The following is an 18,341-nucleotide window of genomic DNA, read 5'->3' on the forward strand; positions in this document are numbered from 1 at the left end:
TTTTCCCAGAAGACTGAACTGGACACCATGGCTAACGGAACAGGAACAACTGTAATTGAAGCACAAACTGGATTCACCATCGGGGTGGGCGCAGGGGTCAGCGTGGGCAGGGCACAGCAGCCCTGGGCACCGGGGCTGGGTTGGCCCCACAGCCACGGCCCAGGCTGGGAATGCTTGCCAGAACTGGATCAGCTCATCCCGCTGCTCAGGCTTTCTCTCCCTTCAGGAACTGAAGGAGCTCCAGCAGCAGGTTCAGGAATTTCCCCAGGATCTGTTGTTGGAATGAAACCTTCGAGTAATCCTCCGAGTCATCCGGGTTGGGATTCATGTCATCCTCCAAGTCTCCCTCGGACTCTTCCTCTGGGCTCGGGAAGGGCTCCGGTGGAGCAGCGTCAGCTTCTGGCGGGAGCAGCCCCATCTGCACCTGGATCCAGGTGTGGAACTGCTGGATGGACGTGAACACCCCGGGCCTCTTGGCCCCGGCACAGCCCTTGCCCCAGCTGGCCAGGCCCACCAGCCAGAAGTAGTCACCGGTGTTGTCCTTGCAGACCAGGGGACCCCCGATGTCCCCCTGCGAGAGGAGAGAGGGGTCAGGGGCTGTGCCAGGCTGGGCCCGCCCGGCCCAACCCGACCCCTCCAGAGCTGCCATCCTGGCTGGGCTGCCATGGTGAGGCTCTGGGGGCACAGTGCCAGCCTTGGGGACAAGGGGACACTGGGCAGGGACACGGGGATGGGCAAGGGACACCCGTCAGTGCTGGGGACATGGGGCTGGGAGGGCACCGGGCCAGGCCCAGACGGGGCCCGGCCATGGTTGGGGCCTGGCTGGTTCTGGGGGTTCCACGGGGCCCAGGGTGGCTCAGGGTCCCTGTGCTGGCTCTGGGGGTTCCATGGGGCCCAGGGTGGCTCAGGGTCCCTGTGCTGGCTCTGGGGGTTCCACGGAGCCATGCTGGGCTCAGGGTCCCTGTGCTGGCTCTGGGGGTTCCATGGGGCCATGCTGGGCTCAGGGTCCCTGTGCTGGCTCTGGGGGTTCCATGGGGCCCAGGGTGGCTCAGGGTCCCTGTGCTGGCTCTGGGGGTTCCATGGGGCCCAGGGTGGCTCAGGGTCCCTGTGCTGGCTCTGGGGGTTCCATGGGGCCCAGGGTGGCTCAGGGTCCCTGTGCTGGCTCTGAGGGTTCCATGGGGCCATGCTGGGCTCAGGGTCCCTGTGCTGGCTCTGGGGGTTCCACGGGGCCCAGGGTGGGCTCAGGGTCCCTGTGCTGGCTCTGGGGGTTCCATGGGGCCATGCTGGGCTCAGGGTCCCTGTGCTGGCTCTGGGGGTTCCATGGGGCCCAGAGTGGCTCAGGGTCCCTGTGCTGGCTCTGGGGGTTCCACGGGGCCCGGGGTGGCTCAGGGTCCCTGTGCTGGCTCTGGGGGTTCCATGGGGCCCAGGGTGGGCTCAGGGTCCCTGTGCTGGCTTCTGGGGGTTCCACGGGGCCATGCTGGGCTCAGGGTCCCTGTGCTGGCTCTGGGGGTTCCACAGGGCCCAGGGGGGCTCAGGGTCCCTGTGCTGGCTCTGGGGGTTCCACGGGGCCATGCTGGGCTCAGGGTCCCTGTCCCAGCCTGGGCCCAGCCCCACCTGGCAGGTGTCGATGCCGCCCCGCGGGTACCCCGCGCACAGGTCCTGGGGGTGCACGGCCCCCCCGTACCAGCGGCTGCTGTTGCACAGCTGGACGTCGATGAGCCGCACCTTGGCCTCCTGCAGCACCAGGCGTGGGCTGGGGGCTGCGGGCACAGAGGGCACTGAGCGGCGGCCCCCGGGCAGAGCCCCGCGCTCGGGGCCGAGCCCCCGGGCCGGGCCCGGGCCGTGCCCCCGCCGAGCCCCCGGCCCGCCGCGACCCTGCCCGGGGCCGCGTGCCCGCGGCTGGGCCCGGGCCTGCCCCGGGCGGGCACTGACCGCTGTCCGGGGTGTTCCTCCAGCCCGCGATGTAGCAGGTTTTCAGCGCGGACACCGCCAGGGAGCGGTCGGGCACGCAGCCCAGCTGGATGTAGTCGCTGCACTCCACGGGCTGGTCCAGCTCCAGCAGGGCGATGTTGTTCCGGGCCGTGCGGGGGTCGTAGTGCTGGTGCACCACCAGGGTCTGGATGTGGCGCAGCTGGGCCTCGGGGCCCGGCTGGCTCAGATCGGTGGCCCCGATCACCACCTCCCACCTGGAGATGTCCCTGGGGAGCAGGAGATGGACAGAGGGGTGACAGGGAGCAGAGCCCGTGACTGCGGCAGTACAATTCCCTTCCTGCTCCGGGCACCTCCCTGCGCTGTGGGGACATCCCTGACCCTGTTCTGGGGACACCCCTGTCCCTGCTTTGGGTTCTCCTGTGGGGACATGCCTGTTCCAGCTCTGGACACACCCCTGTCCCCGCTGTGGGGACACTCCTGTCCCTGCTCGTCCTTACCCAGCCCTGGCGAAGCAGTGAGCCACCGTGAGCACCCACTGGGGGTGGATGAGTGCCCCCGAGCACATGTGCCAGGTGCCATTATCCCAGGTGGCCTGGACGCTGATGACACCAGGCCAGGCCCCCGGGTGCACCCCAGCAGAGTTATCCGTGTACTCGGCGGTGCCATCGGAAGAATCCAAGGAGTCGTAGTCGTTGTCCTGGGAATACTCAGCAACCACGGAGCTGTGGTCGAAGGCCATGGGCCGGAGCCCGCAGGTGCCTCTGGAAGCACACAGCCATCACTGCCCTGCTCGGGGGACAGCAGGGACAGGGACCCCGAGGGGCTCCTCTGGGCCAGGGAACCCCCGAGTGTCCCCGAGTGTCCCCGGGTCACTGACCTGCAGGTGTCCCAGGTGCCCCCCACGGGCTTGGCCAGGAAAAGCAAGACGAACAGCCACAACAAAGCCATCGCTACCAGCGCAAGCGGCAGAGCCAGCGCAGAGCTGTCACCTCCGGTGCCAGTGGACCGAAGTGAGGTCACAGGGCGCTGGAACCTTGGAACGGTGCGGGTGGCAGGGACCGTAACGACGGTGACGGGTGCCACCCGTGGCAGGGCAGGGCCAACTCCCGCCGTGCCCGCGGAGTCCGGCCGGCCCCGGACACTTCAGGGACGGGGCAGCCGCGGCTCCCCGGGGACCGGGGCGGTTCCTGCAGCAGGGAGGGGTCGGATCGGGGAGGAGCGGCCATGGAGGGGCTGGCCCACGGGGATTTGTGTCCCTTTGGGACAGCTCCGCCGTCACCGCTGCTCCCCGATCCCAAAATTTGTGTCCCTTCAGGGGCAGCTCCGTTGTCACTGCTGCCCCCCAGTCCCGGCTCTGATCCCAAAGATTTGTGTCCCCTCGGGGGTAGAACCGGTGTCACTGCTGCTCCTGGATCTCAAAGATTTGTGTCCCCTCAGAGGAAGCTCCATTGTCACCACTGCTCCCCGATCCCAGAGATTTGTGTCCCCTCAGAGGCAGCTCCATTGTCACCACTGCTCCCCGATCCCAGAGATTTGTGTCCTCTCAGGGGCAGCTCCATTGTCACCACTGCTCCCCGATCCCAGAGATTAGTGTCCCCTCAGAGGCAGCTCCATTGTCACCACTGCTCCCCGATCCCAGAGATTTGTGTCCCCTCAGAGGCAGCTCCATTGTCACCACTGCTCCCCGATCCCAGAGATTTGTGTCCTCTCAGGGGCAGCTCCATTGTCACACTGCTCCCCGACCCCAGAGTTAGTGTCTTCTCAGGGACAGCTCCATTGTCACCACTGCTCCCCGATCCCAGAGATTAGTGTCCTCTCAGGGGCAGCTCCATTGTCACCACTGCTCCCCGATCCCAGAGATTAGTGTCCTCTCAGGGGCAGCTCCGTTGTCACCACTGCTTTCCAATCTCAGCTCTGATCCCAAAGATTTGCGTCCTTTTGGGACAGCTCCATTGTCACTGCTGGTCCCTGACCCCAGCTCTAATCCCAAAGATTTGTGTCCCCTCAGGGACAGCTCCATTGTCACCGCCGCTCCACGATCCCAAAGATTTGTGTCCCTTTAGGGCCGCTCCCCGGTCCCATCTCTGATCCCAAATCCATCCCTGCCCCCCCTGGGACCGGGATCGCTCCCCACGGAAACCTCCGGGGCTGGGGGCGGTTCTGGGCGGGCTGCAGGTGACAGATGGCTCCGGGATGTCCCCGCGCAGCCGCTGCCACCCCGCAGGCGCCAGCTGGAGCTGTCCCCGGGCGTGTTCCCGACGCCACTTCCCACAGACGGCGTCTGCTGCGCTCCATCTGCGCCTCGGGCGGCGCCAGCAGCAGGGGGAGGATGCGGGGACGCTCCGGGAGCGGCAGGAACTGGCCCGGGATTACCGGGGATTCAGGCTGCAGATCACCCGGGCTAATCCCGGGGGTTGCTCGGACCCTAAATCCTGGGACAAACTCATCCAGCCGGGATAACCCCATCCACCTGCACCCCTAAATCCCGGGATAACCCCAGGGAGCTGTACCCCTAAATCCCGGGACAAACCCATCCAGATGCACCCGCACCTCTAAATTCCAGGATAACCCCATCCAGCTGTCCCCTAAATCCCAGGATAACCCCATCCAGCTGTACCCCTGAATCCCGGGATAACCCCACCATCCAGCCGCACCCCTAAATCCTGCACATGCAGGGTTTTGGATATTCCCGAGGATTTTGAACATCCCACAATTTCTCCGTGTGCCTGTGCTGATTTCTTGTGTTCCTGGTGGTGTTTTGGGGTGGATTTTTTAAGTTTTGGGGTGTTTTATTTTAATTTCTGACATCACTGGGCAGCGCTGAGAAGATTTTTTCCCTCTTTTCCCATCTTGCTATCCACGGCTAAAGTCCCCCTGAGCCTCCTCTCCCCCGGGCCGACCATTCCCACCCCGTCCCAGGAGGGATTTTTGGCGGATTCTCTCCCGCATTTCCAGGTTTTCCTTGCCTGGGGAAGCCTGGAACGGGCACAGCATCCCTGGTGCCAGGAGTTTGGCGGCGGCCAGAATTCCCAAATCCTTTCGGGAAGAGCTGCTTTCCATGCCGGCAGGTCCCGGCGCTGGGAGGTTGTTCCTGCCGGGTGCGGGGCTTGGAATTCCCCGAACTTCCCGAGGTTCCTGCTCCGGTGCCCGCTCTAGGTGGCAGCAAATCCATGGCTGGGCGGGTCCCTCCTCCCCGTTTTGGGGCAGAATCCCGGGATTACAGAAATCCTGAGCTGGAGGGACCCGAGAGGATCAGAATCCAACTCCTGGCCCTGCGCAGACACCCTGAAATCCCACCCGGAGCTCTGGGAATGTCACCATTCCCTGGGGAGCCTGGGCAGCGCCCCCGGGGGAAAATCCTCATCCTAAAATCCAACCTGGGATCCAGGGGAGCGGCTGGGTGGGGTTATCCCGGGATTTAGGGGTGCAGGTGTATGGGGTTATCCCGGGATTTAGGGGTGCCGGGTGGATGGGGTTATCTCAGGATTCAGGGGTGCAGGTGGATGGGGTTATCCCGGGATTTATGGGTGCAGGTGGATGGGGTTATCTCAGGATTCAGGGGTGCAGGTGGATGGGGTTATCCTGGCTGGGTGGGGTTATCCCGGGATTTAGGGGTGCAGGTGGATGGGGTTATCCCTGGATTTAGGGGCACAGGTGGATGGGGTTATCCCTGGATTTAGGGGCACAGGTGGATGGGGTTATCCTAGGATTTTTGGGGTTATCCCAGCTGGATGGGGTTATCTCAGGATTTATGGGTGCAGGTGGATGGGGTTATCCCGGGATTTAAGGGAGCGGCTGGATGGGGTTTTCCCCGGCATTCAGGGCAGTGTGGAGCTGGCTGTGAAGGGACACGGGCTCTGTCCCTGTGTGTGTGTCACCTGCTCAGGTGAGGGGACAGCCTGAGCCAGCCCTGCAGCCTGAGCCGAGCCTGCCTGGGACTTCCCCAGACCCTGCCTGGGTCCTGTCCCAAACCCTGCCTGGATCTCTTCCAAATCCTGTCCCAGGTCCGGCCTGGGATCCTTTCTGGATCCTGCTCAGAGCCTGCCTGAGTTTTTCCCAAAACCTTCCTGGACCATTCCCAAATCCTGCCCGGACCTCTCCTGGGCCCTGCCTGGATTTTTCCCAAATCCTGCCTGGATGCTTCCTGGCCCTTCCCCAGCCGGGTGCCCAGGGAACACCTGGAATTCTCAGAGTTGGAACTCAGGATACGGGAAGGGGGATTTTCCTGGGAGCTGCCAGCCCTGTCTGTGTGCCCAGAAAGATCCAGGGGGATCAGAGGGATCCCATTCTTGATCCCATTCCCACTCCCATTCCCCATCCTGGTCCCCATTTCCTGATCCCACTCCCAATCTCATTCCCCATCCCATTCCCAATCCCACTCCCATGTGGGGTTCCGGCCCCATTCCCACCATCCCAGTAGGATTTGTTCCCAGTGCCCTGGGCCCACGGAATTGTCCCGGCCCCTCTGAGAACTCCTGGGATCTGGGGGACAGGGCAGCCTGCGGGGAGCGGCGCCTCCTCGGCTCTCCTGGAGGAAATCCGGGACGTTTCCCCTCCCCGAGGTAAAAAACCCCAAAAATCCCCGTGAAACCTCTGGATCGGAACCAGGCCAAAGAACAAACCCGGGCGCTGCTCCCGAGCCGGGGGTGACAACGGTGACACGGCAGAGGAGGAAGGGACACAGATCCCCGGGAATGCTGGAGAGCTGCCAGGGGTGGACGTGTCCCCTCTGTCCCCTCTGTCCCTGAGCTCTGGTGACAAAAGCAGGGACAATTGTTGGGCAGGGCTGCGGCAGGAGGGAGGGTGGCAGTCGGGGGCTCTGGCATGTGGCACTGCCCTGTGTGGCTTTGTCACACGCCTGAGCTCCTGCACGCATAGGGACATGCGTGGGGACAGGGTGGGGGGACAGCTGAGGGGGATGGGGACACAGACGGGGACAGGGACATGCATGGGGACAGGATAGGGGGAGAGGGACACGCATGGGGACACACGGGGTTAGCAGGAAAAGGAGGTGAGGGGACACGTGAGAGGGCAGGGGACAGCGGGAGGGGCACACCAGGGCAGGGAGGTCTTGGGGACATCGGAGAGGGCAGGAAAAGGGAATGGGGACAGGAAAAGGGGGGACAGGAAAAGGGGGGGATGGGGACAGCCAGGGGGGACAGGAAAAGGGGGATGGGGACACGCAGAGGGGACAGGAAAAGGGGGGATGGGGACACGCGGGGGACAAGGGGAGGGGACACGGGGACAGGCAGGGCGGGCAGCGGTGTGGGAGGGGGTGAGTCCCTCCTTCCGTGCCAAGGGTGACAGTGCTGTGAGCTGGCCCTGTGCCCGGCAGGAGCTGTGACCTTGTCCCCTTGTCGCCGCCCAGCTCCGGCACTGCCCCGTTGTGTCCCCACCCACGCCTGGCCGGGGCAGTGCCACCGCGAGCGCCACAGCCAGGGCACCGCCTGTCCCCGTGTCCCTCTGTCCCCGTGCCGGGTCTGTCCCCGCCCGGGTCCCGCAGGAAGGGACAATCCCGGTCCCGCCAAGGTGTTTCCTGCGCTCCCGATAGGGCCGGGCAGAGCGTCCGGAGCTGGCACTGATCCCACAGCTGGCACTGACCCCAGAGACCCCAGGGCTGGCACTGACCCCACAGCTGGCACTGACCCCAAAGCTGGCACTGACCCCAGAGACCCCCAGAGCCGGGCACTGACCCCAGAACTGGCACTGACCCCAAAGCTGGCACTGACCCCAAAGCCAGGCACTGACCCCAGAGACCCCAAGAGCCGGGCACTGACCCCAAAGCTGGCACTGACCCCAAAGACCCCAGAGCTGGCACTCACCCCAAAATTGGCACTGACCCCAAAGCTGACACTGACCCCAGGACCCCAGAGCTGGCACTCACCCCAAAGCCAGGCACTGACCCCAGAGCTGGCAGTGACCCCAAAGCCAGGCACTGACCCCAGAGCTGGCACTGACCCCAAAGCCAGGCACTGACCCCAGAGCTGGCACTCACCCCAAAGCCAGGCACTGGCCCCAGAGCTGGCACTCACCCCAAAGCCAGGCACTGGCCCCAGAGCTGGCACTGACCCCAAACGTCCCGGAGCCGGGCACTGACCCCAGAGCTGGACACGCCACATCCCCCTGTCACCCGCAGTTGCCTGTGCCCCCTGTGCCCCGTCCCCACTGGCGGTGCCTCTCGGCCGAGGGGAGCCCCGGGCAGTCCCCGCTGTCCCCTGGGCTGTGCTGGCTGTCCCGGTGAGTCCCCCGGGCTGTCCTGGCTGTCCCGGTGGGTCCCCTGGGCTGTCCCCGCTGTCCCCTGGGCTGTCCTGGCTGTCCCCCGGGCTGTCCCCGCTGTCCCCTGGCCGGGCAGGAGGCGGCCGGGGGCGGTGGCCGGCGGGGCCGGGTGTCCCTTCCTGGCAGGAAAGGGGCCGAGCGGAGCCGCCGGGGCCGGGAGTTTCCTGCGGGATCCGGCCCCGCGGGCGCCAGCAGCGGAGCGGCGGCCGGCCGAGAGGGGCACCGAGCCAGGTAACGGCACCGGGCCGGCCCGGGGGGTCCGGCCGCCCCCCGAGCGCGGGGCTGGCGCTGCCCCGCTCCCCAGCGGGGCTGTGGGGCCGGGACCGGCGGGGCGGGAGCGCCCGGTGCCCCACGAGGGGCCGGGGCGGTGCCGGTGCCTCGCCCCCGGTCACCGGGCGGGTCGGCCCCGGGGTTCGGGGGGCTCGGGGGACACCGAGGAGGGAGAGGCGCTGCTCGCGCTGCCCGGCGCGGGGGTCGGCGCTGCCCCCCGCCCCCCGGCTCATCCCGGGGGGGGGAGAACCCCGCGGGGCGGGCGGGGAGGGACGGGAGGTGCCGGGGGACGCCGAGAAACGGGGGGTCCGGGAGGGGGGGTGTGCGCAAGAACAGGGGGATCAGCGGGAGCTCGGGGGGTACCGGGACCCCCGCGGAGCCGCCGAAGTTTTCCGTGCGCCCGCCCCTTCCGTGCGCACCGGGCTGGCCGTTGCCATGACAACTCCTAAAACTGAGCCCCGCTGCCGGCGGCGGGGGCCGAGCCCGCGGGGGATCCGCCGTGCGCGCCGCTCCCCGCCCGGCCCCGCCGCCGCCCCCGCCCCGCAACGCTCCCGCAACGCTCCCGCCCCGCTCCGCCGCCGGCGGCCGCCGCGGCGATGGTGGCTCGGGCCGCGCCGCCCGCAGCCCCGCAGGTACCGGGAGGCACCGGGAGGCACCGGGAGGCAGCGGGGGAGGCGGGCGGCGCGGGATGCGCGGCCCGGGGGTTGGGGGCGGGAGCGCGGGGGATGCTGCGCGGTGCGCGGGGGCGGGGGCCGCGGGCCGGGGGTGCCCCCGGGGCGTTCGGCGGGCGGGCGGGAGCGGGGCCGGCCCCGGGAGCGGCGGGGATGGGCGGGGGGGAGGCCGAGGCTCGGCTTTCCGCGGAGCTGGGAACGGGCAGCGGGGGCTGCGATGTGCCCGGGGCGCGTGGGCAGCCGAGCGCGGCGGGTTTGGGGGGAGAAAAGCGGGGAACGGGAACGGGGCGTGCTCGGAGCTGGCAGCCGTGGGCTCGTGCCGGGAATTTGGGGGCGGATGTTCCCGGGAATGGGAGCCGGCGGCAGAGTTCGGGGTGGCGGTGGGGGCGTTCTGGCCGGGGCCTGGCGTTGGTTTTGCGGCTCCCCCGGTCGTGGTTTGGGCGGGATTGGGTGGATCTCCCCTCAGAAATCCGATTTTCTGGGTGCGGGAGCTGAAGTTGCGCAGGGAGTTCTGCCGGGCCGGGCTGTCCCGGGTCGGGAGCCGTTCCCGGCACTCCGGGGGTGCCGGGCAGCCCCGAGCAGGGCGTTCATGGCATTTATGGCGTGGGTGGGGTTGGGATCCTGCCTGGGCCTCAGCTGGTGAAGTTGCCCCCCGATGTCTCGGGAAAGGTGAATTTACCCCTCTCTGCTCCTCCCAGCCCGGGTCTGAGGAAGGAGACTCCAGAGCTGAGCAGGTGCAGGTCCCCTCTGGGTTTTCCCTGGATAAACTTCCCGAAAAACTTCTGCCCTCCTGTCCTGTGGGTGATGGAGGCGGCAGATTCCCAAAATTCCTCCTCAGAGCTGCTCTTACATAACTCGAGGGGCTCCTTGTGCTTCCTGCACCTGCCCGGGAGCCCTGGGCGAGGCCAAAGGGGCAAAAGAGGCACCGAGGAGGGGCCTTTTATTCCCGGAAAATTATCCTGGAACGCTTTAGGCGGATGGCAGTTTAAAGCTCATCCCCATCCGTGGGCAGGGACACTTTCCACCCTCCCAGGTTGCTCCAGCCTGGCCTTGGGCACTCCCAGGGATGGGGCACCGCTGTTATTTTGGGCGTTTTTGGTGTCGCCGAGCAGCCTGAAAACCCCAAGCATCCCAGCCCGTGGATAATTCCTGAATATTCCCAATATCGTGGGAAATCTGGCGTGAACCCCCCCGCCCGAGCCCCCCGTGTTTGTTGCTGCGCTGCTCGCTCGTGCTCTGGGGGTGGGGGACGGGGACACAAAACAGCCCAAAGCCACCCGAACCCCCCCAAACCGGCTCTGGAGCGCTCCCAGCGCCGAGCAGCCCTACACTACGGAACGTTCTGCCGAGATTTCCAGCCCCTAAAAATTCCCAGCGCTGCCTCCCCCGCACGGCACCACGTGCGGGCGGCGAGGCACGTGTGGAGCGCGAGTGCGGGGAGGGGACACGGCCGGGGGGGCGGCCCGGCCTCCTCTGCCCGGCCCTGCATTCCAGGGATCCAGCCCGGGCTCCCTTTCCCACCCCTCAGGGTTCCAGGGATGCAACCCGGGCTCCTTTTCCCATCTCTCATTATTCCAGGGGAGAATTTTGGACTCCCCTTCTCCTCTCCTGCATTCCAGGGATGAAGCCCGGGCTCCTTTTCCTCCCTCCTGCATCCCAGGGATCCAGCCCGGGCTCCCTTTCCCACCTCCCAGTGTTCCAGGGATGCAGCCCGGGCTCCTTTTCCTCCCTCCTGCATTCCTGGGATGCAGCCCGGGCTCCTTTTCCCATCCCTCAGGGTTCCAGGGATGCAGCCCGGGCTCCCTTTCCCACCTCCCAGTGTTCCAGCGAGGGCTGCCTGGGCTCTCCCAGTGTTCCAAGGGAGCAGCTTGGACTCCCTCTCTCCTCTCCTCTATTCCAGGGATGCAGCCCGGGCTCCCTTTCCCACCTCCCAGTATTCCAGGGATGCAGCCCGGGCTCCTTTTCCCTCTCCCAGTGCTCCAGGAGCCATCCTGTGTTTCCCTTCCCTCTCCCAGTGTTCCAGGGATGCAGCCCGGGTTCTTTCCGTGTTCCAGGGGGGCTGCCTGAGCTCCCCTTCCCCTTTCCTGTATTCCAGGGAGCAGCCTGGGCTCCCCTTCCTCTCTCTCGGTGTTCCAGGGGAAAACCCGGGCTCCTTTTCCCTCTCTCGGTGTTCCAGGAAAGAACCCTGGGCTCCTTTTCCCTTTCTCGGTGTTCCAGGGAAGCAGCCTGGGCTCCCTTTCCTGCCTCTCTCCGTGTTCCAGGCTCCTCTTCCCCCTCTCCTGCATCCCAAGGGAACAGCCTGAACTCCCCTTTCCCTCTCAAATTCCAGGGAGCAGCCCGGGCTTCCCCTTCTCCTCCCTCAGTGTTCCAGGGAAAGAGCCTGGGCTCTCCCAGTGTTCCAGGGAGCAGCTTGGACTCCCCCTCTCCTCTCACAGTTTCCAGGGAGCCAGCCTGTGCTTCCCTTTCCCATCTCTTGGTGTTCCAGGCTCCTCTTCCCTTCTTTCCTCTATTCCAAGAGAACAGCTTGGGCTCCTTTTCCCTCTCCCAGTGTTCCAGGAGCCATCCTGGGTTCCTCTTTTCCCTCTCCCAGTGTTCCAGGAGCCATCCTGGGTTCCCCTTTTCCCTCTCCCAGTGTTCCAGGAGCCATCCTGGGCTCCTTTTCCCTCTCCCAGTGTTCCAGGAGCCATCCTGGGCTCCTTTTCCCTCTCCCAGTGTTTCAGGAGCCATCCTGGGCTCCTTTTCCCTCTCCCAGTGTTCCAGGAGCAATCCTGGGTTCCCCTTTTCCCTCTCCCAATGTTCCAGGAGCCATCCTGGGCTCCTTTTCCCCCTCCCAGTGTTCCAGGAGCCATCCTGTGCTTCCCTTTCCTCTCCCAGTGTTCCAGGCTCCTCTTCCCCCCTCTCCTGTATCCCAAGGGAACAGCTTGGACTCCCTTTTTTCCTCTCCCATGTTCCAGGGAGCAGCCTGGGCTCCCTTTCCCTCTCCTGGATCCCAAGGGAGCAGCCTAGGCTCCCCCCCTCCTCTCCCGGTTTCCAGGGACGCAGCCTGGGCTTCCCTTTTCCCACCTCCCAGTGTTCCAGGGAAGCATCCTGGCCTCTCCCAGTGTTCCAGGGAGCAGCTTGGACTCCCCCTCTCCTCTCAATGTTCCAGGCAAGCAGCCCAGGCTCCTTTGTCATCTCCTGGTGTTCCAGGAGCCATCCTGCGCTTCCCTTTCCTCTCTCCGTGTTCCAGGCTCCTCTTCCCCCCTCTCCTGCATCCCAAGGGAACAGCCTGAACTCTCCTTTCCCTCTCAAATTCCAGGGATGCAGCCTGGGCTTCCCCTTCTCCTCCCTCAGTGTTCCAGGGAAGCAGCCTGAGCTCTCCCAGTGTTCCAGGAGCCATCCTGTGCTTCCCTTCCCTCTCCCAGTGTTCCAGGGATGCAGCCCGGGCTCTTTCCGTGTTCCAGGGGGGCTGCCTGAGCTCCCCTTCCCCTCTCCTGTATTCCAGGGAGCAGCCTGGGCTCCCCTTCCCCTCTCCTGTATTCCAGGGAGCAGCCTGGGCTCCCCTTCCCTTCTCTCCTGTATTCCAGGGATCAGCCTGGGCTCCCCTTCTCCTCTCCTCTGTTCCAGGGAGGAATTCTGTTCTCCCCTTCCCCTCTCCTGTATTCCAGAGAGGAATTCTGTTCCCCTTTCCCCTCTCCTGTATTCCAGGGAGGAGTTCTGTTCTCCCCTTCCCCTCTCCTCTGTTCCAGAGAGGAATTCTGTTCTCCCCTTCCCCTCTCCTGTATTCCAGAGAGGAATTCTGTTCTCCCTTCCCCTCTGGCTGTGATGGATTTGGGGTGCAGCTCAGGGATTCGTGGTGCAGTGGGGCTGCTCCCGGGTTTTCCAGGGAAAAGCCGTGGCTGGAGGGTCCTTGGAGAGCCCCAGGCCTTCTTTGCACGGGAGGGAAATTGGGAATTGGGATGGGCAGAGCCAGGGAACAGGGACAGGGTCCTGTCCTCTTCCTGCTCCGTGCCCGCTGGGATGTGCTGCTCCAGCTCTTCCCAGCTGGAGCTGTGGGATGCAGTGGGGACCGTGGGGTGGAGTCCCCAGATTCCCTGAATCCCTGACTCCCTTGAATCCCCAAATCCCCTGAATCCCCAAATTTCCTGACTCCCCTGAACCTCTGAATCCCTGAATTCCCTGACTCCCCCGAATCCCCCAATCCCCTGACTCCACTCAATGCCCTGAATCCCTGAATTCCCTCGGAGCTGGAGCACGGGGACAGGGTCCCATCCTCCTCCTGCTCCATGCCCCCTGGGATGTGCTGCTCCAGCTCCTCCCAGGGCTCCAGGACCACGAGGAGCTGTGGGATGCAGTGGGGACCCGTGGGGTGGAATTCCCCGAATCCCTGAATCCCCAGATCCTCTGAATCCCCTGACTCCCCAAATCCCCTGACTCCCCTGAATCTCTGAATTCCCTGAACCCCCAAATCTCCTGAATTCCCTGACTCCCTCGAGTTCCCTAAATCCGCTGAATCCCTGACTGCCCATAATCTCTGAATTCCTTGCATCCCCCGAATTCCCTGAATCCTCTGAATCCCTCAATCCTTGACTCCCCTGAACCCCTGAATCCCCCAAATTCCCTGAATCCTCCAATTCCCTGACTGCCCGAAATCCCTGAATCCCCAAAATCCCCGAATCCCCTGAATCCTCTGAACCCCTCAACCCCTGACTCCCCTGAATCCCCCAATTCCCTGATTCCCCTGAAATCCCCGAATCCCCCGAATCCTCTGAACCCCTCAATCCCCGATTCCCCTGAATCCCCCAATTCCCCGATTCCCCTGAAATCCCCGAATCCCCGAATCCCTCAGTCCCCGAATTCCCGACTCCCCGAGTTCCCTCCCCCCGGCACGGCGGAGCAGGAGCGGGAGGCCGCAGCTAAAAGGAGCACAAAGAGTAAATTGCCACCATCCCACTCCCGGAGGCAGCGCAGCTCTGTCACCGCTGTCACCGCTGTCACTGTGACAACGGGCACGGCTCGGGGGCAGGCGGCTCCGCCCGGAGCCCGCGTGGGCCGGGCCCGCGGTGCCACCGCCGTGACAGTCCCGCAGCGCGGGCAGGGGACAGCCCTGGGGACAGCGGGGGCGGTGGTGGCAGTGGGTGCCAGGCTGGGTGGCAGCTGGTGGCAGAATGTGGCAGAGGGTGGCACTGGCCAGGCCTGGTGACACTGGGGGTCAGCAGGTGACAGAGGGTGGCAGTGGGTGACAGAGGGTGGCAGAGGGTGGCAGTGGCCAGGCCTGGTGGCAGTGGGTGATGGCATGTGGCGGAGGGTGGCACTGGCCAGACCTGGTGGAAGTGGTGGCAGCAGGTGGCAGAGGGTTTCAGAGGGTGGCACTGCCATGCCTGGTGGCACTGGGTGTCAGCAGGTGACAGAGAGTGTCAGTGGGTGTCAGTGGGTGACAAAGGGTGGCACTGGTCAGGCTGGGTGGCAGAGGGTGGCAGTGGTGGCAGTGGCTGACAGAGGGTGGCACTGGTCAGGCCGGGTGGCAGAGGGTGGCAGTGGTGTCAGTGGGTGGCAGAGGGTGGCAGAGGGTGGCAGTGGTGTCAGTGGGTGTCAGTGGGTGACAAAGGGTGGCAGAGGGTGGCACTGGTCAGGCCGGGTGGCAGCGGGTGGCAGTGGCTGACAGAGGGTGGCACTGGTCAGGCTGGGTGGCAGCATGTGGCTGTGCCAGGCGGGGTGGCAGTGGGTGGCAGCGGGTGGCCATGCCAGGCGGGGTGGCAGCAGGTGTCAGTGGTGGCAGTGGCTGGCAGCAGGTGGCAGCGGGTGGCACTGGCCAGGCCGCCCGGCTGGCGCTGGGGACAGCAGGGACGCGCTCTGGGGTAACCCGAGCAGGGAGCGGCCGATTCCTCTCTCATGAAATATTGAGGGCCCCTGGCGGCTCGGTGACACCGGGGTGGCCCTGGCGTGTGACTCGGGGACAAACGGGGCCGTGCGGGGCCCGGGGGTGGCAGCGCAGCGCTGGCAGGGCTGGGGCCAGGGTGGGCACCCCACAAACTCCCCCTGTACCCCAGAGATGCCCCCTGCGCCCCACAAACTCCCCCTGCACCCCACAGTGGGGCTGGGGGTCACGGCCCCGCACAGCCCCGGCTGGGAGGGGATGCTGCTGTGGGGGCACTTCCCGGGAATCCCAGAATCCAGGATTCTGGAACACCAGAATCCCCAAATCCCAGAATCCCCAAATGCCAGAATTCAGGATTCCAGAACCCCAGAATCCCCAAATCCCAGAATCCAGGATTCTGGAACCCCAGAATCCCCAAATCCCCAAATCCCCAAATCCCAGAATCCAGGATTCCAGAACCCCAGAATCCCCAAATCCCAGAATCCAGGATTCCAGAAATCCAAATGCCAGAACCCCAGAATCCAGAACCTCAAAACCTCATAATCCCAGAACCTGAGAATCCCAGAACCCAGAATCCCCAAATTCCAGAACTCAGGATCCCAGAAATCCAAGTGCCACAATCCTAGAATCCAGAACCTGAGAATCCCACAATCCCAGAATCCCCAAATCCCAAAATCCCACAATCCAGGATTCCAGAATCTCAAATTCCAAACGCTCACAATCCCAGAACCCCAGAATCCCACAATCCAAATCCCAGAAACCCATAATCCCAAAATCCAGAACCCTAGATTTGAGAACCCCAGAATCCAAAACCCCAGAATCCCATAATCCCAGAATCTCACAATCCAGAATCCCATATTCCCAGAATCCCAGAACCTCAGAATTCCAGAACCCCAGATCCCAGAGCTGTTTATGCCGGAAAATCCCTCCAAGGTCTCCGACCCCAACCCGTGCCTGGTCCCCACCTTGTCCCCAACCCAGACCCCCGAGTGCCACATCCAGGAATTCCCAGGACACCTCCAGTGTCCCCAACACTTCCCTGGGAATCCCATCCCAAATTCCGGAGGAATTTTCACGCCGGGATTAAGAGCCCCAGGAGACCCCGCTGGGTTCGGGTTCGGTGCCGGGCACCAAAAACCCCAAGAGAGCAGTTTGGGGTCTGGGCTGGCTCCCGCCCCATCCCTGGGGAAGGGCTGGCATTCCTGCCTTTTTTTTGGGAATGATTTCAGCTTCCAGGCCGGGATCACTCTGCTTTTTCTGGAACCCCTCCGGGGAGCGGCAAGAATGGCCGGAAGCGCCGCGGGGCGGCCGCTCCGTCCCGCAGGAAACGCCCGCGGCCCTTCCCGGCCCCGCGGCCGCCTGCCCGGGATGCTCCCGCCTGGAACTGCGGCTGCAGCTCCCGGAGAGCCCGGGAATCCGGGATGAGCCCTGCGGGGCCCTTCCCGATCCTTTGGAGGGTCCCTGGGGGTCCCCTTGGGATGGCAGAGCCCGGAGCGCTCCCTGGTGTCACCGCCAGCCCCGGTGACCTTGGGGACAGTGGGACGGCAGCGGGAGTGAGGATTTTTCCGGATTCGTGGATGAGTTTGGTTTTCCCAGAAAAACTGGGACTGGTTTGGGTTTGTTTTTTTTTTTTTTTTTTCTCCCCGGGAATTTCCTGGAAAAATGTGAGGGTTGGGATGGGAGCAAGAATCCCAGGATCCTTTGGGAATGTCAGGGTCGGGATGGGATCAAGAGTTCCAAAACCCAGAATCCTTTGGGACTTGAGGGTTGGAATTGGAATGAGAATCCCAGGATCCTTTGGGAATGTCAGGGTTGGGATGGGACCAAGAGTTCCAAAACCCAGAATCCTTTGGGACTTGAGGGTTGGGATGGGAATGAGAATCCCAGGATCCAGGATCCTTTGGGAATGTGAGAATTGGGATTGGAACAACAATCCCAGGATCCATTGGGAATGTGAGTGTTGGGATGGGAACAAGAATCCCAGGATCCTTGGGAATGTGAGGGTTGGGATGGGAACAAAAATTCCAGGATCCAGAATCCTCAGGAATGTCAGGGTTGGGATAGGAGCAAGAATTCCAAGACCCAGGATCCTTTGGGATTTGAGGGTTGGGCTGGGAACAAGAATCCCAGGATCTTTGGGAACGCCAGGGTTGGGATCCTGCTGGCTGCCAACCTCCCGGATCTCCGGCACGATTCATTCCCTGTGCCGAGTTGAATTTATTGGGGCCAATGAAAAACTCCGGAATCTTCTCCCGCCCGTTCCCAGGAGGAGAATCTCCTCCTGCCGGCATCCCATCTCTCTGGAATCGCTGGATGCGCATTCCCGGGGCTGGAATTCCAGCCGGGCCTGGCCTGAGCCCTGAAGGAGGGCTGGAGAGCAGGAAAATCCCTCCCGGTGCTGCCGCGACCCCCGGAGCCCCCCCGGGAGCGCCTCCCCCTCTGGAACCTCTGGATCCGGCCGGGAATTCTCTCCTTGGCGCTTCCTGCCAGGCAGGGAAGCGTTTCCTCCTCCCCTTCAGCGCCGGATCCCACGGGATTTTCCGCTCCTGCTCAGGATGTCACGGCTCTTATCTCACTCCCCTCTCCTCTCCCAAATCCCGAGGCGGCAATTCCACCTTTTCCTCCCCCTTCCTGTGAGCTCTCCTCGCCCTCTGGCCGCTCTTCCCTCCTGTTTTGGGTTTTCCTGGGATTTGTGTTTTGTGGAAGCTCAGGCTGGGAAGGCCTGGGCTGCTCCCAGCCCTCCGGAGCAGCCAAATTCCGGGATTTTGGGGTGTTCCCGGTGGGAAGGAGCCTGTGGGGGTGTTTCCCCTCATCCCAAAACCAGGATTCGCTCGGGGAGCTTGGATGTCCCTGCAGGCAGAGCATTCCCTGGATATTCCCAGGAACCTTTCCATAGGTCCCACACAATCCCCGGTGTCCCTTCCCTGTCCCCAGGAGTGTCCCCTGAGCTGGCCTGGCCGGTGACAGCGGCAGCCGCGGCCGCTCCGGCCCCTCGGGAATTCCGCCAGCCTCATTTTCCACACCAGCCGCGGCTTTTCCAGGTGCAGGAAGGAGGAGACCTTGGGAAACATTCCCGGGATTCCGGCCAGGCACCTGCGCGGCGCTCCAGGAGTTTTGGGGCACAAAGGGCGCCCTGGGCACGGCCCTTTTCCCCCCTTTTCCCCCCTTTTCCCCCCTTTTCCCCCCTTTTCCCCCCTTTTCCCCCCTTTTCCCCCCTTTTCCCCCCTTTTCCCCCCTCCCCGGCTCGCAGCAGCTGCGGCGCTCGGAGAATTCCCAAGCCATGCATTTTTAATTCCCGAAGAACCAGCAGCCATTTCAGCGCCCGCCCCGAGCGC

At 64.2% G+C, this 18,341-nt stretch overlaps 2 protein-coding genes across 2 annotated transcripts in view; one reads left to right on the forward strand and one right to left on the reverse strand.

The window, feature by feature from the left end:
* Window positions 1-198: 198 nt before the first annotated feature.
* Window positions 199-3,179, reverse strand: LOC132328139 (acrosin-like). The gene is made up of 5 exons (XM_059847906.1): window positions 2,810-3,179; window positions 2,430-2,693; window positions 1,927-2,198; window positions 1,615-1,760; window positions 199-571 (listed from the first exon to the last, which is right to left on the reverse strand). Exons 1-5 carry the CDS (start codon window positions 2,878-2,880, stop codon window positions 206-208), a joined length of 1,119 nt encoding a protein of 372 aa, XP_059703889.1. The 5' UTR covers window positions 2,881-3,179; the 3' UTR covers window positions 199-205.
* Window positions 3,180-6,814: 3,635 nt separating this feature from the next.
* SHANK3 (SH3 and multiple ankyrin repeat domains 3) overlaps window positions 6,815-18,341 on the forward strand; it is a 162,654-nt gene continuing 151,127 nt past the window's right edge. The window contains exons 1-4 of the mRNA XM_059847948.1: window positions 6,815-6,818; window positions 8,069-8,169; window positions 8,335-9,402; window positions 13,978-14,202. Coding sequence (XP_059703931.1) covers window positions 6,815-6,818; window positions 8,069-8,169; window positions 8,335-9,402; window positions 13,978-14,202 — 1,398 coding nt within the window. The remainder of the gene's footprint in view (window positions 6,819-8,068; window positions 8,170-8,334; window positions 9,403-13,977; window positions 14,203-18,341) is intronic.

Source organism: Haemorhous mexicanus, chromosome 5 (assembly GCF_027477595.1).
Source record: "Haemorhous mexicanus isolate bHaeMex1 chromosome 5, bHaeMex1.pri, whole genome shotgun sequence".
NCBI classification, from domain to species: domain Eukaryota; kingdom Metazoa; phylum Chordata; class Aves; order Passeriformes; family Fringillidae; genus Haemorhous; species Haemorhous mexicanus.